At 45.6% G+C, this 25,315-nt stretch overlaps 1 protein-coding gene across 5 annotated transcripts in view; it reads left to right on the top strand.

Moving 5' to 3' along the window:
- The window catches only part of RASGRF1 (Ras protein specific guanine nucleotide releasing factor 1), a 133,811-nt gene that overhangs the window by 44,829 nt on the left and 63,667 nt on the right, over window positions 1-25,315 (top strand). For all 5 annotated transcript variants that reach the window (XR_011648468.1, XR_011648467.1, XM_058294607.2 and 2 more), the window contains 5 exons: window positions 7,673-7,752; window positions 18,577-18,770; window positions 19,440-19,549; window positions 21,850-21,968; window positions 23,972-24,132. Coding sequence is in view for 3 of the 5 variants with exons in the window: in XM_058294607.2 (XP_058150590.1) it covers window positions 7,673-7,752; window positions 18,577-18,770; window positions 19,440-19,549; window positions 21,850-21,968; window positions 23,972-24,132 (664 nt within the window). In the remaining 2 variants the exon portion in view is untranslated. The remainder of the gene's footprint in view (window positions 1-7,672; window positions 7,753-18,576; window positions 18,771-19,439; window positions 19,550-21,849; window positions 21,969-23,971; window positions 24,133-25,315) is intronic.

The following is a 25,315-nucleotide window of genomic DNA, read 5'->3' as shown; positions in this document are numbered from 1 at the left end:
CTCTTGCTTTGAATGCAGGACTCCTCTCAGTGAAAGCCTCAGGCCTGCTTGAATTTAGGGACAGGCAGACTTAGAACAGGGTTGTTGGACTGCAGGCACATCTCTCTGTTGATGCCCTGCCAGGCCCTGGCAAGGCCTGTTTCCCCTTCTCTATGATGTGCCTAAGATCGACTTTTGCCCATCTTAGCAGCTTCATTGATCCCAGTTCAAATAGTGGCACCCTGACTGATTCTGAAGGCCTCCAGAATGTGGTCCTTAGCAGTCATTGGAAATGATTACCCCAGGGATAGTACCTGCCTCTTACAGGTGTTGGAGGATCAAATGAGCACATCTGGGTGAGTCATTTTAGCACAGTGCCTGCACATACCAAGTGCTCTGTAAGAGTCAGGCAGTATTATAATATTAAAACCTTGCAGTAATGCACCCTGCAAGAATTCAAATCTAATGTAGAAGGAACACTTCCTGGTTCATTTTATAAAGCTAGCATTATTCTAATACCAAGACCAGAAAAAGACATTATAAGAAAAGAAAGTGGCAGGTCAATATCTCTCATGAGCATAGTGGCAAAATATTATCAAATGGAATCCAGCAACATATAAAAAGGATAATACATCATGTCCAAGCAGGTTTCATCCCAGGAAGGCAAGACTGGTTCAACATTGAAAAAAATCAATGTCATTTATGTATTTTCTTACTTGATTAAGTAAGAAAAACCAAATCATCTTATGAATACCGTACATGGAAATCTGAAGCTTTTCTCCTCTGCTCCAAGAGGAGCAGACCAAAGTTCTTTCCTTTCCCTGGGGCCCAGGTTAGAAGTAGAAAGGGATTAGCAAATACCTGCCCCATGCTCCTTCTCATCTCTTACATGGTCATCGGGGTACAGCATAAACTTCACTATCTTAACCATTATGCTTTTTGTGAACATTCAGAATGTTGAAATTATTTTTTCATTCACCTTAAAATCAGCCCATCCAGCATTTTGCAGAATTGAATGCTTCGGGCTCCACTTACCACATGATGGTGACGCTTCCTTGTACCTGGTCTGTTCCAGTTTCTCTGTAAGCTCTGGGCCTGCCGGATTTCCCATCCTGGGAAACGCCCCCATGCAGCCAGAGCCAGGGCTCAGAGAAGTGATCAGAAGGGCTGAGGGCCACCCAGCTAGTCAGGGATGGGCTAGGGTATTAAGCCAGATCTGTTTTGTATTAAAGCCTGTGCTTTCTCCTGCCGCTTTACTGAATAATGAGCTGGAATCCCCTCTACTCCCTTTCCCCATTCCCTGAGTGTGGCTCATTATAGCATGGGTCTCAGAATGCACATGCTCATTCTTACATGGTAGAAAACTTTCCTTCGTGTGTGAGCCCAGCCTTCCCACTTACCATAAGTGCTGTGGGAGCAGGATCGATCTCCCTGCCTTGGGCCACAGCACAGAGTCTGTAGCATAAGCCAAGGGCAGCAGCCACCAGCCTGCTTATTAGAAAGCAGTTCAATATTTACCAGTGGATTTCCTTTTAGGCTGAAATGTATAGCTACATTAGAAACCTAATGTGAATTTGGTGGTTTAATTTACTAGCTCTCATTAAAAGAGGTCCTTGGGAAGAGAAGAGGCCTCCCTCCAGGTTGGCAGGTTCATTGAGGAGTTGCAGAGCTGGGGAGAGTGTTTTAATTGTGTGTTTTTCAAATAGAGAAAAAAAGATCTTTGAGCTAAACATCTGCAGCAGGCTTTGTTTGGCTGAGACAATGAGCGTATAGACCGTGGCTATTTACCTTTAATAAAAATCATGTCCAAGGCTGTGTGCTAGGAGCCACAGGCAGTTGCCCTAATGAGAGGCAACCAGCCCTGGAGGATAGATGCTTTGGATCTCTGTGCTGCTCTGATTTATTGGCAGTGGCTACCCAGATCCCTGGATTGAGGACAATGAGGCCAAACCAGGCTCCATGGGGGAGAGTGCCACAAACAATTGGTCATGTCTGCCACGGGCCAGGGAGTGAGAATGGGCATGTCCTTGAACCCATACGACTAACCGCAAAGCGCAACCACCCGAGGGCTGGGGGCAGGTTGACAGGAGTGAAGACACCTCGTTTCCATCCTGCTCTGGCCATGCCTTCTATTGCTTTAGACTGGTGTTGGGCAAGGCCTGACCTTTTCTTGGCTCAGGAAGGGAACAGGGCAAGATGAGCACTTCCCAAGTATGTCCTGCACATATACCACTCCCTCTCCATGGAAAAACCCTCTCTTCCTCTCCTTCGGGCAGCTTCACAGCTACCTCTTACTTTTTCAACTACCTTCCCTGGGATGTCATGCACCTGACCTCCCTCCCATTCCTTTACATTATGCCCCTGGTTGTGTGTTCCCAGGGCCCCTGTGCTGCCCCTTTTGTAGCATTATCACACTTAAACAATGCTTTATTTTGTTTCTAGATTCCCCAGCAGACTGTAAGTTCACCATGGGTAAGGACAGGGCCATAGAATCCAGTTGCACCAGGTGTGGACTGCAAAATTCAGAGGGCACCATTCATATAAGGCAGGGATCTGCAAACTCCTGTAAAGGACCAGATAGTAAATATTTTAAGCTTTTTGGGCCATACAGTCTGTCACAACTACTCAATTCTGCTGGTGTAGCAGGAAAGCAGTCATAGAGAACACATAAATGAATGGTTGTGGTTGTGTGCCAATAAAACCGTATTGTAAACAACCAAAATTTAAATTTCATGTAATTTTCATATGTCAGAAAATATTCTTCTTTCAACCATTTTAAAACTGTTTTAAGTTCACTTGCCATACAGAAGTAGGGGTTGGACCAGATTTGGCCCATGGGCCTTAGTTGGCTGACCCTTGACTTAGACTAGAATGTGAATGATGCCCCTAGAACTGAATATCCAGAGCTCTGGTGGGGATTATTTCTTTTCTATTTATTACTTCTGGGGTTAGACATAGAGATACCAATGTCTGACCAAGTGCCTGACGCCTAGTAGGAGCTCAGCAACTATGAATGAACAAAATGCTCATTCTACAATAGGTTAGTAGTATTCCTCCCTCAAAGTGTCACGTAGATTTAGGAAAGCTGCATGCATGGTACATTCCCCCTTAGAGAGTCACATACACAGCATTTTAAGAGAATCCATCATTCATATTTAAACAGAGCATAGAAAAAACATGAAAAACTTCCAAATTCTTTTTGCCAAACTTGATAAAAAATAGTGCATTTGCACAAGTGCACACATACCACATTTCATTAATTAACAGGGGATCTATGCCAGCAAAGAGTGGGAGTAAGGGTGTTCTCAGCAAAGGGAACATACTGTGCAAAGGTCCCGAGGCAGGGAAGAGCTTAGGGAGTTGAAGAAGCAAAAAGAAGACCAGAGCAGTGCAGGGGGAGGGGGAGGGTTCAGGGGTGTGGGAAATGAGGGACAGGGACAGTTTCTACTGGGCCTCAAAGGCCAAGTTAAGGAGCAGGTTCATATCCCACTCCACATGATCAACTTCAATTTTGAAAGGTTGAGTCTAGTGACCTTCTGGGGAATGGGTAGACTATGAGTGAGAGTGGAAGCAAGGACTAGGGGGGTCCATTGACAATAGCCCAGACAGACATGACACAGGGGCAATAGAAAGAAGAGCGCAGAATCAGCAGCACGTCTGATGGAGCAAATGTCCAGGTTGAGGGAGGGGGAGGTTCTGCCTGAGCAGCTGGCTGCCGTTTAATGAGATGAGGAGCCAATAAAGGAGGAGCAACTCCACAGAGTCAGAATCAACAAGAAAATGACTAAAACTGTTAAGAGTTCAGGTTGTTAAGAAATGAATCATCCAAACCAGCAGTTTTCCTCTATATCTACAATAACCATTTTGAAAACTAATATGAGGATTGGATCTCACTGACAAGAGCAACAGAAACATGGAATACCTAGAAATGAACACAGGGCATATGTGATGAGGGAATAAATGCAGACATAAGGAAGTAGAGAGCCATCCTGGGGGAAAGATTCTACATTGCAAAGATGTCATTTTCACCTGAAATATTCCATAAATTTAATATAATTCCAATTTAAACGTAACCTAGCAAGGTGAGTTTAAAGTTTGACCCAAGGAATAAATACATACAAATAGACAATTTGTTCTGGGAGGGGGGAAGAATGAAACTTTCTCTCTTTAAATATATATATAGTATAGAAATATAGTATAAAGGTTAAGAAGTATATTATTAAAAAATGAAAACAACATGAGACTGGTGCCAGAACAGACCAAAAGATCATTGGAACAAAAAATCCAGAAATAGATTTAAGGAGGTATGAAAATTTAGTAAATATAAGAAGCAGAGGGAGCAGAGGTGGCTCAAGTGATTAAGTGCCTCCCTCCCACACCAGCGGTCCCAGGTTCAGTTCCCCATGCCTCCTAAGGAAACAAGATGAACAGAAACAAGTACAAATAATGAGTGAGTGGGGAGGAATAAATAAATATAAATAACTCTTTAAAAAAAAGAAAAAAAGCCTCTCAATCAGTGGGAAATAAGTGGTATAGTCAGTAAATTGAATTGGACAAGTGGTTAACCAAAGTGAGGGAAAGATTACATTTATATCCTTTATTCGCATCTTATGCCAAAGTAAACTCTAATTGTATTAAATATTTTCATATGAAAATGAAATAATAAAATACATGAATTATATGCACACTGCCCAAGGCAGAGAGCAGAAAGAAAATGATTGCTAGGCCCCACAGTGCAAAAAAAGGAGTAACAAAAAACACCCAAATCAAAATCAATAGGCAAATAGCTAAGCAAAAATGTCTGCAGTGTATATATCAGACTACTATTGAAAGTTATTTAAAATTAGTAAGAGAGAAAATAGGAAACAGGAATAGGGAATTCCCAAAAGAAAAATGTTCAACTGACCCACTAACTATGATTTTTTAAATTAAATCAAATCAAAATGAGATACTGTTTTTCTTATGAGGTGAGTAGCAATGGTAAGTTCTGTGAAATAAGATTACAGGTAAAATCCTCAAAGTTTACTCTTTAAAAACAGAGGTTTCGGGGAAGCAGCTGTGGCTCAATCAGTTGGGCTCCCATCTACCACATGGGAGGCCCTGGGTTCACGTCCCAGGGCCTCCTTGTGAAGGCAAGCTGGCCGGTGCACCATGGAGAGCTAACACAGCAAGATGACGCTATAAAGGGAGACAAGAAGACATAGAAAAAACATGCAGCAAATGGACACAGAGAACAGACAGCAAAAAAAACAAACTGCAAGGGGGGAACAAATAAATCTTAAAAAAAAAAAACAACGGAGGTTTCGTCAGCTACATATTTATAGTTCAAGCTTATGGTGTTCCTGATATGCTACTGAAAGTCTGTGCAGTACTGGAATTTAAAAAGTTTACTTTCCTCAAGGGTTCATCCTTAACAGTTATTTGCTGAAGCCACCTGGGAATAGATCCCCTGACATTTGCTATGGCAGTGTACAGGGTCTGGCTCTAAGAGGGATGAGAACAGCTCCCTCAAGAATGCCTTGAAAGTCTTCAAGTGCCATCCCACCCTCCCTGGGTCAGACTGTTTCCCCCTGTGTACTTTCATGCACCTCTGGTCTCTTGTAGTTAAACTTTTTAAAGAATCTTTACATGAGGGACACCAAAATTCTTAAAACTGGTAAATGTTATTCAAGGAACTAGTTCAAAAGGCCATGACCAGAGAGAAACAGGGTTTCAAGGATCATTGTATAAGGGACTTGCTAACTGAAAAGCAACTTCAGCCATCAGGTGAGGCCACTAGTCTACAGATGAATGTGCAGCCAAAACCAGAGGGGCCCATTCTCTTAGGACTTTAGTGTGATGACAGATGAAAGTTCCTACTAGTTTCAATCTTTATGGAGTTTATCTTCCATCCAGTATGTACAGTCTGTGGAATATAATGGAATTGCTAGTTTTGCTACTCTGGTTGGCCTGGAGGCAGCCCCTTTCTCTCCCTCTCACCTCCCTCACCCCCTTACTCTGCAGCCCCCCCCCCCCCCACGCCTTCTATCTATTGCCCTCTTTCTCCCCACCCTGCCTATTTTCTCTCTCTCACCATCACCTTACTGCAGAGTGCTGGTGCACAGGGTATTTCTACCCCCTTGGGGTCACAGAGCCCATTGCCTCGCAGGACCCTCTCTGTACAGTGACACCATGCCTTCACCCCATGACCTCTCAGACTACAGCAGCTCAGGGACATGTGCTTGCCAATGCCTCTCATCCCCTGCTCTTGTTGTGGAAGACAGTGAGACCCAGATGGGGGTATGGAAAAGGGATGGGGGTTGCCTCAGAAAGCGCACAGACTTTTGGGAGTGGGAACAGCTCCCCAAGGTGAAAAACAGCAGGGGCCTGGAACAGGCTAACAAAGCACTGTGAAAGCACGAGGAGAGAGGGAACAGAGAGAGGTCCACAGAAGATGTAACCAAAGAGGGGCCATCTGATGAGGCAAAGAAAGACAGAATATTCTAGGGAGAAAGAGGCTCAGAGGTGTGGGACTGCCCCTAACTCCGGGAGGCTCACTCCTCCCTCTTGGCTCAGTTTTCCTATCCACAAATGGAATTCACTACAAAATCCTTTCAGCTTACCGTGTCTGGTTCAAAAGCAAGTTCCCAGACAGCTTGGGGAAACCTCCAGGTCTCCAGGGAAGTAGGAGCTGAGAGTGAGGAGCAGAGAAGAGAAGTGCTTGGGGCTGCAGGAAGTAAGGAGCTGGCTTTGCTGTTGTACCTCGGTGCCCTCCCAGCTTGTCTTGGGAGAGGAGGGACACAGGCTGCTCTAAGGCTGCTTGGAGCTCAGTGGGAGAAAAAGGAGTCCTAGGAGAGCTGCCTGGGAAGTGCTCAGAGGCCATTTACACAGCCTGGCACTAAGCTGCCAATGAGAATGCATGTCCCCCAGGCACATTGGGTGGTAACAAAGTAGAGACTTTGGGTCTTTTTACTTCTTGGACTCATATTCCCAGAAAATGGGACAGTCATGGAGATGTTGGGGGAAATTAGCATTTGCTGAATACCTACTAGAACACCAGGCACTCAGGTGGACATTTTAATTGCTGAGGTTACCTCATTTCACCTTCATATTTTACACTGAAGGACCTGAGCATCTCATTCAAGGACACACAGCTGGGAAGGGGCAGAAGGCAATTCGAACCCCACTCCATGTGGGTCCCAAACCCTGGCTCTTTTCACATCATCAGTGACTTTTAGTCTGTGCTCTTTAGAGTCCTGGGTTCCTCAAGGATACCTCAGGGCACCCCCAGCAGGTGTGGGCTCAAGGGATCAGGGGACATTAGAGACCATTAGACAGAAGAGCTTTCCCCACCCCTGTCACCCATCATTGGGGCTGCCTTCATGGGCGAGTGACATGCGCAGCCACACAGGGCCCCACTCTTAGTAGAGCCCATGCTTGGTTCAAAGCTCTTAATTTTTTAACAAGGGACCCCACATTTCCATTTTTGGGGTGGGCTCCACACATTATGTAGCTGGTCCTGCTGACCAGGTTCTCACATAATGCCCCACTTGAGAAAGGGTCTGCTGCACAGGTGGTGGGGGCCCCTGCCCTGTGCCGCAGGGCCCCCAGCACTACTGGGTTTGGGAGAAGGGCCCACCAAACTCCCACCCCTGGTATCCCTGGAGGCTAGGATCTCCCCTGGCCAGAGCTTACCCTGTGCTTTCTCTTTCAGTGAAACCATCATGTTCTTGCATCAGATCTTTTACCAAGGCCTGAAAGCCCGCATCTCCAGCTGGCCCACACTGGTCCTGGGTGAGTAGCTAATCTACACAGGGGCCCCAGCGCTCCTGCCTCAGGAGCAGTCCCTCTCCAGGGGCCTCTGTCACCCTCAAGTCTGGCAGCAGTTTTGTCCTTCCAGAGCATAATAGAGTGGCCCCCTCAAAAGTCCACAGAATCCCTTAAAACAGACAGGAAAAGAAAAAAAGTTGGGGAGAAAATCTATTTCTAGAATAAGTGATTTTTTAAAAATTTCTTATCTGCGTTTCCCTTTTAAAAAGAATGTATGCGTATTCATTTAAGAACATTTGAAAATCCTGAAAAATAGAAGGTTTTAAAATATCAACCATAGTTCTCCTTCCCAAAGATAACCACTATAAACACTTTGGTCTGTTTTCCTCCAGTTTTTCTTCTATGTATGGATTTTCAGTAGGTTTTTTTTTTTTGTTTCCATTTTACATAATTGCAAACATACTGAATATAGAATTTTAATCCTACTGCTTCTTTTTCACTTAACATTGTAGCATAAGTGCTTTCTCATGCTGAAAGCATCATTTTTGATCACTATACATATATAGAATTCTCCAGTACCCAGAAAATGTACCACCATTAATTTAGCCAGCTCCCATCCAGCTCTTGAGGTTGTGTCCAACTTTCAGTGATTCTGAATAATCATTTCTGCACACAAAATGTTTTCCTTATTAGAGATGGCTTCCCAAAGTAGAATTAATAAAGCAAAAGGGCTTTATTAATGTGAAAGGCTCCTGTTTCAAATTGCTCTCCCAGAGGGCAGCACCACCCTCCACTGCCACGAACAGCTCCGCCAACACCTCACTCCACGGCACTGGGTGATACCTGTTTTTCCTTCGTTTGATGGGCAAAGTAATGTTGGTGTCACTCCTACCATGGAGATGAGGAGACAAGCTTGGGGAGCTGAGGGGTGGCTGAGACCACAGAGCCAGACCCTAGATACGGGTCTCTCCAGAGCTCCTCTGTCCTCTAGGCCAAGGAGGCTTCCCACGTGGAAGGGGGAGATTTTCGTTTATCTCAAGACAACAGCCCCTGCTTTTCTCCAAGGTCACAATAAGGGGAGGCCCTAGAAAGAAGGGGAATTTTCTGCAGGATCATTGTTGAAGACATCATCCACCCGGTAGTCGAATGCCCTTTTTAAAATATATATATTTATTTATTTCATTTATTTCAGTTAATTTTTTATTCTAAAAGAAGCTGTAGATTACATAAATGTTATATCAAAAATATAGGGGATTCCCAAATACTCCATCCCCCTCCCCCTCCCACACTTTCCCCATTAACAGCATCTTTCATTAGTGTGGTACATTTGCTACAATTGATGAACACATATTAAAGCATTGCTGCTAACTGTGGTCTATAGTTCACATTAGAGTTCACACTCTGCACCACACAATTTTATAGGTTTTGACAAAATGTATAATGGCCTGTATCCATCATTGCAATGTTGAACAGGACAATTCCAATGTCCCCACAGTACCCCATGTTATACCTATTTTTCCTCTCCCTCCCTTCAGAACCTCTGGTGGCCACTGCCTTTATATTAATGATACAAGTTCTTCTGTATTACTAGAATAAATCATAAGTCTACTTAAGTCTGTAGTTGCATTCTCCCATTATGTTTGTTCATTCCTCAATCTTGAGGATTTTGGAATGGTGATACCCATTCTGTTTCTAATTGAGAGGGGACTTAAATCCCATAAGGCAGGTGGATGGAACTGGTCTTGCTTGCAGTTGTAGATACTCTCTGTTTTTTGGGGATGGTGTTGTCCATCATCATCCTTTTGTTAGTTGTCCTGGGTGAGTCCAACAAACTGAAGAGTAGTTGTTGCAACTCTTGCTGAGATTCAGAGTTCAACCGACATATGAACAGAACACAGATTTAAGTCTCTGGGACATATATTTAATGAGTATGCTAATTATAGGTTCAAATAAAAGGGGCAGAACTTTGGAATATATTTCAAAGTAAGACTCACTGACAGGCTGCCAGATTCCTGAGATTGTCTGCCCTGCCTATAGTGTCTAGATGTCTCTAGAGCCCTCAGGAACCCCACTGTTTGAAACAGCGTTTACTGTGGCAGTCAATGAGATCCTGCTGAGATGTGAATAAGCGTAACCTCTGGAATGAACTTCTGATTCACTTTGAAATCTCTTAACCATAAAAACTCAATTGTGTTTAATATGTCCCCCTTTTGGTCAAGGTCTTTTTCCAAATGCATCACTAGTTGATACTTGATTATAATCCCTGGATGCCAGGGGGCTCATACCTGGGAGTCATGCCCCACATGGGGGGAGGGTCCTGTATTTACATGCTGAGTTTGGCTTAGAGCAACAAGGATGTATTCAGGAGGTAACTCTTAAGCAATATACAATACTAGGCTAAGTTTCAATTTCTCAAGAAAAGGTTCGTAAGTACAACGATTAATATCAAGGGCCTAGCATAGTGGTCTATCCTCCTGCACTAGGCACTGCCAATGTACTTGGGGAATTTTTACTGCTTTATTGGAGAATGTAGCAGTACTTCTCAGGATGAGAATTTAATAATCTTTTGTTATTGTGTGGGTTTCCACCTACAAAGACAACACCCCATAACCACTTGACATATTCATATGTCATAGAGGCATGCCTCAGGTGCATCCCTCCCCACACATCCTCCCATCACTGACACCCCACACCAGTGATTCTCTCCTGCCACAGCTGTGACCCTTCTGCAATAGTGGTACAGTGAAGTGATTAGGTTCAATGCTGCTGGAATGTGAGGGGGAGTAGTTGGGGGGTGGGGGTTGAGTTGGACTATCCATGGAACTAGGGGGAGGGCTGGAGGAAGGAGCAGGTGAACTCTGGGGATTTGTAGGTCTGTGGTTAAAACTACAATTGTGGGAATACTCTTCCAGCAAATATGGCAGGGGAGGCCTACTGGTGCAGGGCATTGGGGTGGGGGGATATGCAGTGTAGAGCACACCTGGGGCATGCGTCTGTGGAATATAAAAGTGTTCATCTTCTCATAGTGTGTTATATCAGTGGATGGAGACCCACAAAATAAACAAGAAAATATTAAATTCCCATCCTGGGGAATCCTGCTATGTTCTCAATTAGAAGAGCAAGAATCTCTCAAGAACGTAGGCAGTACCTAATAAAAGAAAACAGACCAATATATCAAGCCCTCAATATTATTGCATGTAACTATGAACATTATTGTTCAAAGATTGAAACTTCGTGGTTACCATAGGTTCTGAGTGGAGAGGGAGAGAAGAATAGAATAGATGGAACATAGGACATTGGAATTGTTCTGCATGATCAATGATCATGCAGTGATGGATACAGACCGTTTTTAATTTTGTCAAAACCTATAAAAGTATAGGCGGGGGGGTGGGGAGTGGGGTATATGGGAAACATATTTTTTAATGTACCATTTTCTGTGATCTATGTATCTTTTTTAAAAAAGGCAAAAAATTTGCTAAGAAATAAATAAATAAATAAATAAAACAGCATTGGCATCTCTGCCTAGAGAAGGCTGTATCAAAAAAAAAAGTAAATGATGCAAAATGTAAACCATAATATAAACCATTGACCACGGATAGTAGCAGTGCTTCAATATTTGTACATCAAGTGTAACAAATGTATCATCTGCATGTAAAATGTTATTAACAAGGGAGAAGGGGTTGGGTATATTGGAATCCCCTTTATTTTCTATGTGTCTTTCCGTAACCTTAAGCTTCTGTGAAGATAAAGGGAGAAAAAAATAAGACAACTGGGGGAACATAAGAAAGAAATTGTCACTGTATATAAAAGATAACAGATCTTACCATGATGAAAGAAACATTGAAAAAGAATTTAATGTACTTTATTTTTTATTTTTATCTTTTTTTAAATTTTTTGTTATTTTATTTTTATTTTTGTATTTTATTTGGGTTTTTTTGCTTTGTTTTGGGGGAAGTTTTGAGTTTTTTGTTTTGATTTTTAAAATATATATATCTATTTTAAGATACTTAGATTACACAAAAAAATATAAAGGATCCCATATGCCCCACTCCCCACACCTCCCATCCTTCCCCACATTGACAACTTCTTTCATTAGTGTAGTACAGTCATTGCAATTGATGAACACATTTAGAGCATTGCCACTAAGCATGGATTATAGTTTATGTTGTAGCTTACATTCTCTCCCACTCAATTCTGTAAGTTATGGCAGGATATATAATGGCCTGTATCTGTTGTTGCAGTGTCATTCAGGACAATTCCAAGTCCCGTAAATGCCCCCGTATTATACCTCTTTTTCCCTCTTCCTGCCTTCAGCACCTCCAGTGGCGACTGTCTCCACATCAATGATATAATTTCTTCCATTGCTAGAATCACAGTAAGTCTCTAGTAGAATATCAGTAAGTCTACTCTAGTCCATATTTTATTCCCCATTCCTGAGGATTCTGGGATAGTGATGCCCACTCCACCTCTAATAGAGAAGGGGCCTCGATCCCATACAACTGATGGATGGGAATCTCTTGCTTGCAGTTATAGACTCTCTCTTCCTTGGTATCGTGGTTGTCCATCCTAACCTTCTTGTTAGTTGTCATGGGTGAGTCCAATGAACTGGAGAGTAGTGTTGCAATTCTGCTGAGGCTTAGGGCCCAGCTGACACATGGACAGCCCAAAGGTTTAAGTCTCTTGGGTGAATACCTTCCAACTCCAGCACCAATTATAGGTTCAAATAGAAAGGACAGAAGAGGCATGTGTAGAGAAGTAACAACTGAGTTCAACTCTGTCACACTCAGGAGCACAAACTCCAAAGTAGGGCTCACTGGCAAGGTACCAAACTCTGGAGATATCTGCCATGACCCTAGGACCTGGGTGTCTCCAGAGCTTTCAGGATCCCACTATTTGGGGGTAGTATCTACTTTGGCTATCTGTGAGATCCTGCTGAGATGTGCATAAGCGTTAACCTCTGGGATGAACTCCCAACTCACTTTGAAATCTCTAAGCCAGATAAACTCACTTGTCTTCACCTTTTTCTCCCTTAATTCAAGGTCTTTTTCCGGTTGCTTTGCTAGCTGGTGCTTGGTAGTAATCCGTTAGTGCCAGGGAGGCTCATCCCCCAGAGTCATGTCCCACACTGCGGGGAAGGTAATGCATTTATATACTAAGTTTGGCTTAGAGAGAGGCCACATTTGATCAACATGGAGGCTCTGAGAAGGTAACTCTTAGGCACCCTACAACACTAGGCTAAGTTGCAATTTCAAGAGCCAAGGCTCATAAGCATAGTTGTCAATATCAAGGGCCCATCAATGGACCATACTTCTTCACTAGTCGTTGCCCCTGCACTTGGAGGATTGTTGCTGTTCCACTAGAGAATGTGGGAGAGCTCCCCACAATAACTCTTTCGGTTATTGCGTGAACTCTCCACCCACTGTGACAATGCCCCAGGAACATTTGAACACATTTATATATACCTTATATGTATGCCCAGGTGAACTTCCTCCCTTATATCCCATCACTGACACCCCACACAAATGATCCTCCCCTGCCATGGTTGTAACCCTTCTGTGATCCAAAACTTCTTCAAAAATGAAGCCAAGTATATCACCAAATACAATTAATAGGATGATGAAATAATAATGATAAGTTTAAACATATGAAATAAAATACATAATTTAGAAAAACTAAAACTTTTAAAAACTGGAATATTTTAAAAAATGAAAAATATTTTTTTTACATTTTTTGACGTTTTGCCTTTCATCACTGTAGTATCTGTTGTCCTGTATGTACAGTGACATTTTCTTCCATTTCTTCCCCAGTGTCTTACTTTTTTTCATTTTGTCTTCAAAAGAGTTTTAGATCACAGTAAAGTCACATACAGAACACAGGGAACTCCCATGTACCCAGCATCCTCCTTCTTTTCCCCTTCCCATATCAATAACCTTTTTATATGTGGATGGTACATTTGTTACAACTGATGTACAAATATTGAAACATATCCACTGACCATGGTCAATGATTTACACTATGGTCTATACTCTAGACCATACACTTTTATAAATTTTTTATGAAATTCAACATGACCTGTATCCATCACTGCAAGATCATGCATAAAACTTCCATTGCCCCCTAAATACCCCCCTCTTCCATCTAATCTATTCCTCCCTTCCCCTTCCCTCAGGGCCCACAGCAACCACCAGGCTTCACTCCTTGAAGGATAAGATTCATAGTTATGTGCAACAACACTGAGGCTTGACACACTGGTCCATCCTTCCCTATTAGGAACCGCCCTGCTCTCAAAAGGCACCCACCCCTTTGCTTGAGAGCATATCAGACCTCCCCAGGGTAGAAGTCCAACTCCTTCCCATTATTTTTTTTCTTTATTTTTTTTTCTTTATTCATTTTTTTAATATTACATTAAAAAATATGAGGTCCCCATATACCCCCCACCCCCCTCACCCCACTACTCCCCCCATAGCAACATTCTCCTCCATCATCATGAGACATGCATTGCATTTGGTGAATACATCTCTGAGCATCACTGCACCTCATGGTCAATGGTCCATATCATAGCCCACACTCTCCCATGTTCCATCCAGTGGGCCATGGGAAGACCTACAATGTCCAGTTATTGTCCCTGAAGCACCACCCAGGACCACTCCAAGTCCCGAAAATGCCTCCACATCTCATCTCTTCCTCCCATTCCCCACACCCAGCAGTCACCATGGCCACTTTCTCCACACCAATGGCACATTTTCTTCGATTACTAATCACAATAGTTCATGAATAGAGTATCAGTAAGTCCACTCTAATCCATATTCTATTTCTCCATCCTGTGGACCTTGGAATGGTTGTGTCCACTCCACATCTATATCTAGAGGGGGCTTAGATTCCACATGGATGCTGGATGCAATCCTCCTGCTTTCAATTGTAGGCTCTCTTGGCACCATGGTGTGGTGATTGGCCTTCTTCAACTCCATGTTAGCTGAGTGGGGTAAGTCCAATAAACCAGAGTGTAGGAGCTGAAGTCTGTTGAGGCTCAGGGCCTGGCTATCATATGGTCAGTCCAGAGATTCAGATCCCCTGGGTATATATTAAACTCCAGCACCAATTACAATTCTGGTAAAGAAACAGGAAAGGCTTGTGAAAAGAGATCACATCTGAGTCCAGCTCCATCACAGAGAAACACCAACTCCAAAGAAGGGCCCACTGACATGGCACTGAACTCCATCTGCCATGACCATAAAACCTGTGGGTCTCTTTAGTCCTCAGAAGAACCAATACCTGGGGTTGTATCTACTTTATCTGTCTCTGGGACTCTGCTCAGGTGTGCATAAGGGCAACCCCTCTGATAACCTCCTGGCTCTTTTTCAGAGACTCATAGCCATATAAACTCATTTGTCCTTTCCATTTCCCTCTTGATTTAGGTCAAAAAGCATTTTTAACTCCTGTTATTATATGCAGACAGAGATATTCTGCTGGTCTGAGTTGAACCTTTTATTCAAGGTCATTTTCTAGTTACATCATCAGCTGGTACTTGATAGTGATCCCTCAGTGCCAGGGAAGCTCATCCCAGGGAGTCATGTCCCATGCTGGGGGGAAGGCAATGCATTTACATGCTGAGTTTGGCTTCGAGACTGGCCACATTTGAGCAACACGGAGGCTCTCAGAAGGTAACTCTTAGGCACACTGCTGCTCTAGGCCTTGTTCTTATTTCAGGTGCACAGGCTCACAAGCATAGTCACTCGTATCAGGGGCTTATTGTTGGACCTTCATTCTTTTCTGGTCTTTGCTGTTGCACTTGGGGGATTGTTGCTGTTCCTTTAGGGACTGTGATAGAGCTCCCCTGGCTAGGATCTCAGCACTCCCTCAGTTGTTGTTTTTAATTGTTTCCACTATGAAAATATCCAAACATTTTTATGTACCCTGGATATATGCCTTGTAGAACTCTCTGACAACCATGTGTCCCTGTCAATAACATCCCACACCAGTATTCCTCCACTGCCATCGTTGAACCTCTCTGTGATCCAAAACCTCCTGAAAGGTGAAGCCCAATATATTTCCACATTCCCTTAATAGTAAAATGGAATATAGCTATGAGTTTAAAGGTTAGATGTAGAATACATATTAATTTGGAAAAATTCTACATCCTATCTTTTTCTTTTCTTTTTTCTAATTATTAAGCTTATCTTCACAAGAGTTTTAGATCCCAGTAATTCATATATACAATATACAGTATTCCCACATATCCAATATAAAACCTTTTCCCTTCCACAGCAATAATCTTTTAACATATTCATACCATATTTACTGAAACTGATGTACAGATATTGAGACAATAGCTTTCAAACAAGGTAACATTTGTGTTTACATTGTGGTTTATATTTTAGACTATACAATTTTCTAAATTTTTAGTTATCTTATGTTTTACATCATGATTTACATTTTAGCCTATCAGCCCCTATATATTTTTGGTGTAATTTTACATATCTTATATCCATCCTTGCGTACTCTTGTGAAACACTTCTATTGCCCACACAGTTACATTGGTTCCATCTATTCAATACCTCTATCCCCCTCCCCTTAGGGCCCACAGTGACAGTCAATCTTCATTTCTTGAGGAGCCATGTTCAGAGATACTTGCAACAGTATCGAGGGCTTGACATGCTCAACTGCCCTAATGCCCTGGGAGCCACGATTTATCTTGAGAGATACAGTTCCCTCTATTTGATGGCATCCATTCTCCCCAGGATGTGGGTATACCTTCACTCTCATTATATGGGTCTCTATGCAATGATATAACCCACTCTGGCAAAATAAGCATTCACATATTCCCTAGGATGTCCTGCATCAGATTATCCCCTTTAAGTATCTTAAACAGGTAACTTTCCTTAAGATATTTTTGAAAAGGTTTTCTCAGCATCACACTCTCAACGAACACCTGACAATCTCCTATGTTCGTATGTTGCCCCACCCTCCCGCCAATTTCTTGGGCAATATTACCCATCCTCCCATCCCTTATCCCCCTCAAGCCCGCAAAGCCCCACCCAAAGGTAATCCTGTGCCCCCATTTTATCCCTTCCTTGTACACATACTTACCTCCAGCTTATCATAGGTTTCACCCATGAAAATGTCAGCTTACGTCCTTCCTCTACCCTCTGATTTCCTGTAAGCCTATTCATTATGTGTGTCTGCACCCACTGATACAACATACTATGACAAAATGATTACTTGCATATTCTCTAGAAGACTGCCCCAGGTGCGCCCTGTCCCAAATACCACCACCCCCATCCCACACCCTAAACCAGTAACCCTTCCTTGTCATATTGCCAAAAGAGCCTTCCCAACGTTGTAGTTGCAACCACATACCCACCAATCCCCAGTGTTCACCTCTCCCTCCCCCAATCCTCCCCCCAATTCCATGGACAGTTCAACCCACCCTCCCCACCCTATTCCCCCTGTCAAACTTGTACCACCCAACTCAATAGTATCACTACACCCGTCATATCCCTTCACTGCACAACAACTCACTTTCACCTTTTCATGGATTTCATCCATATGGGCATTAGCTCACAAACTTCTCCCTTTCTATTTCCTGTAACCTATCTTCCAGACTCCAGTTCTCTGAGTCTGCTTGATTTGCTTACTTCACATCAGTGATGTCATGTAATATCTGTCCTTCAATGCCTGGCTTACTTCACTCAACATAAGGTCCTCAAGATTCATCCGTGTTATCCCATGTGTTAGTATGGTATTCATTCTTAATGCTGAGCAATATTCCATTGTATATATATACCACATTTTATTTTTCCATTCATCTGTTCATGGGCATTTCATTTGATTCCACCTTTTGGCAATAGTGAATAATGCTGCTATGAACATTGTTGGGCATGTATCTGTTTGTGTTCTTGCTTTCAGTTCTTCTGAGTATATACCCAGCAGTGGAATTGCTGGATCATATGACAGATACATAGTTAGTTTTTTGAGGAACCGCCAAACTGTCCTCCACAGTTGGCTGGGCCATTCTACATTCCCACCAGCAGTGGATGAGGGTTCCCATTCCTCCACCTCCTCTCCAACACTTGTAATCCTTGTAGGGATCTGCCCAACTGAATCAAAGAACAGAGAGCTGGGACGATCTGGTCAGACTTGGACAGACAGATGAAGAAGCATTGGGATGGGGGAGGGGTTGCAGGTGGGGAAACCCCAGGAATGGGAAAGTCAGCAGATGCGGCTCCAGGTAAGCTGCAGACTCACCTTGTGAGCTCAATGGGTCATTTTCCATCGCTGGTGGGAGACTCTGAATGGAGGTGTGCCAGGGTGTGGGGGAAGCCAAATGGGAGAGGGAGACATTGCGCTGTGATGCAGTTGCCCCAGAGACCTCAACCGACCCCACAGGGAGATTTCATGAATTGAGGCAGGGGGGCTGACCTTTATACCTCCACATGGATGAATTTTTGGGTGGGGTGTAACTTGGGCAAAGCAGCTTGCTCCAACAAATGGTAATTCTTAGAGGGGGGCTCAGCTAAGAGCTACCAACCACCAGCACTCCCAGCAGCTGAGGGAACAAATGAGTGCCATTGTCCTGCAGGAGAGCCCAGGTGGCACACCCCAGCATCCACTACATCTCCTCTCTCTGGTGTTCAAATAAGGAGCTGTCAGACTAGACAGAGTCTCCTGTCTCTAAAAATGTGTGATTCTAATGTGGTCAAAGTAACAGGGCTCACCTCTATGGCCCAAATGATGACAGTTCTCAGGGGCCCCAGCCTCATTGAGTTGGCCAGTGAGCAGAGGCTTGAGGGGTGTCTGTCTCCCCCAAGGGTGCCCGTGGCCCGTTGCTTACCCCCACTCTCCTTCCAGCTGACCTGTTTGACATCCTGTTGCCCATGCTCAACATCTACCAGGAGTTTGTGCGCAACCACCAGTACAGCCTCCAGATCCTGGCTCACTGCAAGCAGAACCGCGACTTCGACAAGCTGCTGAAGCACTACGAGGCCAAGCCCGACTGTGAGGAGAGGACGCTGGAGACCTTCCTCACCTACCCCATGTTCCAGGTGGCTGCCTGGTCCACCAGCTGGGACGCACAACTGGGAGGCTTGTGGGGGGCCATGCAGGGAGGGCCTCGGGTGGGAGAGCACAGTCCCTGCTACAAGCCCCTGCTCTGAGCAGCTTGGTGAGTGGAGGGAGGCCAGCCCCTGCACCTGGCTGCTGCAGGACAAGTGACCGCCAGCCTGTCCAAGTTCACAGAACAGTCAGCATGGGAAGGTGAGGTGCCAGCTCCTGGAGACCCTTTCCCTACCATTACCTAAGCTACCCCCACCCTCACTGCCCCAGGCCCTATGAGACCCTAGAAAAGCCTCTGAATTACAGAGATTCAGCGATTGAAATGGCAACCCATTTCCTCTCAGTCCTGCCCATGGAGTCTTCTGGGCTGAAACAACAGTTCTCCACCTCGCTCTCTCTTTCTCTTTTTCTGCCCCCTACGGACTGCTGTGTCTCTTTTTTTTTTTTTTTGCTACATTGCTCTTGCTCTCTCTCCCCATCTCTGGTCTCTGTCTCTCCTTGTCCCTCCCTACTTCCCTGTCTCCCTGCTTCTGTCTTTCTCTGTCCCTCCCTGTCTCTCTCTCTGACCCTCTGTCCCTGACTCTTTTCTGTTTTGTCCCCATCCCTCCCTGTCTCTTTCTCTCTGACCCTACCTCTTGACCTCTCCCTGCCCCCTGCAGATCCCCAGGTACATCCTGACGCTGCACGAGCTCCTGGCACACACACCTCATGAGCACGTGGAGCGAAATAGCCTGGACTACGCCAAGTCCAAACTGGAGGAGCTGTCCAGGTGAGCCTCACCCCAGACAAGTGATCGGGGCAGGACTGGAGATGCCCTCACCAATAGAGTGTTGAGCCATGATATAGAAGCTCAGGTTTAGGTTGGGATTCTGAGCGAGGCACAGCCTGCCCCATCTTGAGACAGAGTGACAGTGGTGAGAGTTTCCCATGAGGTAATGGGGCTCCTCATCAGTGCTGGATGCCCTATCCTGATGCCAGGCCGGGCTGCTGGTGGCAGGTGGATGCCAAGGTGTTCAGTTTAGGGCCCAGTCACCTTTCCCTGGGAATCCTGGGTACAGCCGGCTTCTCTTTTGTTCCATCTGACCACCTGTACCTGGCCCTGAACCAGCCCTAGCAATACAGAAGAGGGTTTTCTCACCTCCCTTACAATAACGCCGTCATCCTCCCACACCCACCCCTGGGGAGCTAAGGAAAACTCCCCAGAACTGTCAGAAAGCTATCAGATAACAGCGCTCTCCCCCTACCCCCACGCCCCCAAGCTCAGATGTACTCTGCCTGGAGCCTTTCTGTCCTGAATCCCCATATCCTGGGGTCACTGGTAACCCAATCCATCACATCCAGTTAGTCCAGGAGCCTCAAGCCCTGGAGACAGTGCTGCCTTCCCAGAGACCCGCCAGGTGTGTGGTGTCGGTCCCCCACACAGCCCCAATGTGAGGTTGGAGCACATCCTGAGCAGCTGCAGGCTACACACTGCTGACAGGAAAATTGGTTTCACTATTCTGGATTCACCCCCTTGTATTTCACCAAATACCACCTCCTCCAGCAAAATCCCCACCCTGATCAAGAGAAGTGGTTCTGTTTACCTTTGGCTACTTCCAAAATTTTTGAAGACATCTCGAATGAATGAATTCATAGACCCCAAATGTGCCTGCTCTCGGGCGTTTTTTTCCAGAAGAGGGCAGAGACCTGGGTTTCTGAGGAGAGGGAGGGAAAGGGGGAAACTGGGGCTCCTCCAGAAGACACCCCATCTAGATGCCCCAGTCTGATTTATTAAAGTGCCAGTTTTGTGAGCGTAAGCCTTGAACACATGTCCTAAATCAGAAAAAATAATATTTTTCAACTGATGATAACAGCAACTATGATTGCTACTGTTTATTCAAGCAACAGTCCTGGGCCAGGCACCTGAGATACATTGTTCCATCCTCACCCCAATATTTTACAGGTGATGGAAGTGAAGATCAGAGAGGTTAAGTAACTTGCTCAACATCACACTGATTCAATGAATCGCAGACCCAGCTCTAACATCATTGTTGGGGGTTAAATTGAGCAATATTGTTGAGATAGCTGTTTCTTTTAAGAGATACCTGGGGGTGAACTCAACCACTGAGTTACACCTGCTCCCCTGAAAGAACTTCTTAAACTATACATACAACCAGCCCTCTTGGTGGTCTTAATTGTGGAATTTCAGGCATCAGCAGGCAAATAGGAGGTTTTGTGATTTGCTTGGAGTAAGTGAGGTACTTTTTCCAGAGAGTCCCCCTAAAAAAATCACTATCATCCTAAGACTTCTGGAAACCCATTAAGGCTCTTTCCAAAACTGGCAAATTATATCTACCCTCTCTGACCAGCACTGTTTTTAAAAAGCAGTTAAATGGTGCCACCTTTGAGATAAGAAAGGGTATTGTTAGTATTCTCAGAGCAAGGGGTAGGGCTGTGTCCTGCTTCCCTCCCAAATGAGCCAGAGGCTACAGAAATAAACTGAGGTCAGTCTTCTCCAGAGGCAGCTGGATTGCCACATGCTCCAAAAATAAGCCATTCCAGGGCCCAAATGACAATAAAGAAAAAAACAAATAAAGATCTGCAGAAAGAGCATTCCAGGCAGAAGAAACAACCAGTGCAAAGGTCCTGAGGCAGGGATGGGTTTGCTGTCTTCTAAGTATGGAAATAGGCCAGTGGTGGGATGGAGGGCAGGGTAATAAACAAAAGATGTCTCCTGTACTCCTCTCTCCCACCCAGTGCTGGGGCCAGTCCTACTATCTCTGTTCTTCATTGTTCAAACTTTAAATTCAGACACATCTGCTTCTTACCTGCTAACCTTCACTTCCTTTGCTCTGATATAAGAAGCCCTGTGTCTTCAGCTGTTGCAAGAATAAAACAACACACCTGAGAAGTACCCAGCACACGGCGGGCAATCACAATGCATGTTCCCTTCCCTTTCACAAAGACAGCTCCACTCAGGGATCCAGGGAGCCCGACTTTCCACTCAGGTCTGCCAGAAACCCGGCAATCCCTCTTCCCTGAGAAGTCTGGGCAGCCCATCTCTGACTGTGTTCTTTCCTGTTCCTGCAGGATAATGCACGACGAAGTAAGTGAGACAGAGAATATCCGGAAAAACCTGGCCATTGAACGTATGATCATCGAAGGCTGTGAGATCCTTCTGGACACCAGCCAGACTTTTGTGAGACAAGGTATGGCCTCTGCATCTCCCCCCATCCCCACCAGGTGGGTCCCAGCACAGGGAGGGGGCGGCGCTCCGGGATACTGCCAGTTGGCTTGGCTGCCGCGTGCCAAAACCTGCCAGCGTGACTGCAAAGTATTTGGGGGCTGCCGTTGGAACGTGATAGCTATATATAGATGTCGGTATCTCTACCTAAAGATGCTGATATTATTGGTTTTCACAGTTTTCTCCTCTCTAGATGTAAACATAATTCTACCCAGATGGCCTGATTTGTCTATTGTATGTCATAGTAAACACGAGCATGTCCTTTCTGGGGAGAAATTATGGAATGGAAGATGAGGCTAGCTAACAGTGACTCACAGCATTTTCAGTGCCCGACAGTAGGTCAGTGTAAGGTTGGCCCTTCTGTCCTTTATTCCTCTTCCTTTGCCTCTTGGGGGAGGGCCATGTTCACAACTGTTCTCACGAGTGTGAGGTTTTCCCCACACCTCAGCCTCCACTTACTTTGGGAGCATGTCTGAGAGGCACAGTGCCTGTGATGAGAGGCAAGGAAAGGCTCTCTATGGTTTACTGGATCTAATTCTGGGACTTGAGTCCTAGGATGTAATTAAAGTTCACCTCATTCAAATATCTTGTTCCATGGGACACTCAGCTTCTGCTCAAATGTCCCAGGAGTGACTGCCAGCCTCAGAATGGACACCCAAAGTTCCTTCTATCCAACCCAGGATTCTCAGAGTCGATGGAAACTTCCCAATGCCTCCCACTGGCCTGTGATGCTGCTTCTGTCCCCTGTTGCCCTGGCAATCCTCCTTGGAGTTCTCTTCCAAGCCCTGTGTACCACCCTCGTGCCCTTCTCCAAGACCTGCCCTGTTACCTGCTGAGCCCAGAGCCTGCCTGTCATAGATGGGTCCCCACATGGCATGTTTAGGCTCCTATGGAAAAAAAATACCCAAACAGGGTTGGCTTGGAAGTGGCCTATAGAATCACCCCTCCTGAGGTGGAAACTGTCCCTACAGACCAGGAATTTGCTCCATCACCCTGAACCAAAGCATTCCCAACATGTCAAGGGGCTGCACTGGCCCTGGAGATGAGGACCATCAAGCTTGTTCAGTCATGCAACAAGCACTGGTGCTGCCCCATCATGGCAGAGAACCAGCCCCAGCCCTTCCCTCCAGGCACAAAGTGTGCGGTGGAAGAGATTGTCATGAAGGGAACAAGGGCAGGTGACAGAGATAGGCAAGAGTGGTGTGGTGGCCTGGAGCGGGAGAATTGGGAAAGCTTTCCAAAGAGGTGGCACTGGAGCTGAGCCCTGAAGATGAGTAGGATTTAACCAGGTAGATGGAGTGAAGAAAGGGCTTTCCAGGCCAAGAAGCAGCATTCAGGGAGCCAGGGGGCAGTTGCCCTAGAAATAGGCTTGACTCAGAGGAGGGTGGCAGTGGCAAGAAGAGGTGGGAGGTTCCTTGAATGCCTGAGTCCTAGGGACAGTGAAAAGCTGTTGAAGGGTTTGAAGTGGGGAAATGAGTCCTGCTGGACATGTATTAGGGATGGGGAGACCAGAGCACAAATAGCAAATGACACCTATTGTGCCAGCTGACTCTGAGGCTCTCTCTGCACTCTGCAAAATAGTGCCAGGATTGATTGGTGATGTTGTCAGTGGCTGCATGTGGCAACACATGTGCATTATATCTTGCTGATCCTTCTGGGCCTGTAGCCAGCACCTGCCATCCTCAGAGCATGACTCAACCCTCATTTTCACCACACAGACCAGGCCCTTTAGGGCTCTTTTGCTTGACTGGGTCCTGGCCCCTGACTGGGAGGTCAAGGGGTCCTGCATGGAACTTCTCTGATCACTCAGGAGGAGCTGGAAGGAGGGTGTTGGCTACTAGGAACTAGGAGTGCCTTGCTCTGCTGCCACTGCTGCTGGCATCTCAACCCCACATCAGCTTTGAAACGGAATCAGGGCAGAGGATCATCCCTGGAGAGGGGCTCAGGGACTTCCTCCTCCATCCACAGGCTCCCTCATCCAAGTGCCCATGTCTGAAAAGGGCAAGATCACCAGAGGGCGCCTAGGGTCTCTGTCCCTAAAGAAAGAGGGTGAGCGACAATGCTTCCTGTTTTCCAAGCATCTAATTATATGTACCAGAGGCTCCGGCGGAAAACTTCACCTGACCAAGGTAAGGGCCACAGGAGAGGAGCTGATGGGGTTGGGGGACCAAAGGCACGGCAGACACTGTGCCAACCACAGGATTATGGCTGGCCCTGACAGGGGCCCAGACAGCAGATGAAGCATACCCACACACACACACTGAGATAACACACATGCCCTCGTTTAACCGGCTGGTTGGAATGAACAGGCCATCTCCTGATTTTCCACAGGAGGAATCGTGGGAGATAGGAAGGTGAATATCAAGGCCCCCAAAGCCTCCCCCCACAGCTGGGCACCTGGAGAAGCTTTAAAAGGCCCATGATGTGTGTATATATGTGTTCATGTGTCAGGGTCAGGTGGGAAGGGCAGGGCAGAGGAGGGCCCTGGCTGAGGACTGAAAGAGAACCTGAGCCTCTCTTATCTCCAACCAAAAGGTGCTCAGACAGAGCCTGTCTGGTACCCTTTTCAGGCACTCAGTCAGCCAGGACAGGAGCACTGCCCTGGGCCAGGCTGTCTGGGAGGCCTCTGAGTTGCTCACACACAGGGACTGCCCACAAGGCCTCAGAGCCCTGCAAGAGACCCCACACACTCAACTTATCTGCCCATCCACCCCAAAGGGTGGAGGGAGTAAGCATCTCAAACCCCTTCTGCTTCCTTGCAGATCCTAAGGCCTCTCTGCTCATGCTGCCTGCTCAGCAGCATGGCTTTCTTTCCTCCCTGGCAGACCTCCCTCATGTTCCTCAAGGGCTGCCCAAGCACCACCTCACTGGAAAGCCTACACCCCAAACAGGATCTCCCATTCCTCATCCCATTGCTCTGGGCTTGGGGTCTGGTTCTATGCTGTCATTTACACATGTGTGACTCTAGACAATACCCTGTCCCTCTCTGTACCTCAGTTCCTCATCTGTAAAATGGGAGAACTATCCTCACAGAACCTCTGTAAGGACACAGTAAGCTAGTGGTGGGTGTAAATTTGCTCTTAAATTATGGAGTACTTGCTTCTGAGAAGCTACAGTCTCCCCAGCATGATGCCCATGCCTATGGAAGCTAGCTTCAGTGGATTTCACATCTGAACACACTGAGGTCTGGGAAAGGCCAGAAGGTGCCTTAATTAAGCCAGAGCATCAGAGAAACAGCCCTTCCAGACCCGGGATGCCTGGCCGGTAACCGCCTGCAGAGGGAGTAGATCAAACAACGGCTGTATGCTTATG

The sequence above is a fragment of the Dasypus novemcinctus genome, chromosome 3, assembly GCF_030445035.2.
Source record: "Dasypus novemcinctus isolate mDasNov1 chromosome 3, mDasNov1.1.hap2, whole genome shotgun sequence".
Classification (NCBI taxonomy): domain Eukaryota; kingdom Metazoa; phylum Chordata; class Mammalia; order Cingulata; family Dasypodidae; genus Dasypus; species Dasypus novemcinctus.
Note: the sequence above shows the minus strand (reverse complement) of the source record. Positions and strands in the feature narration are given on the sequence as shown.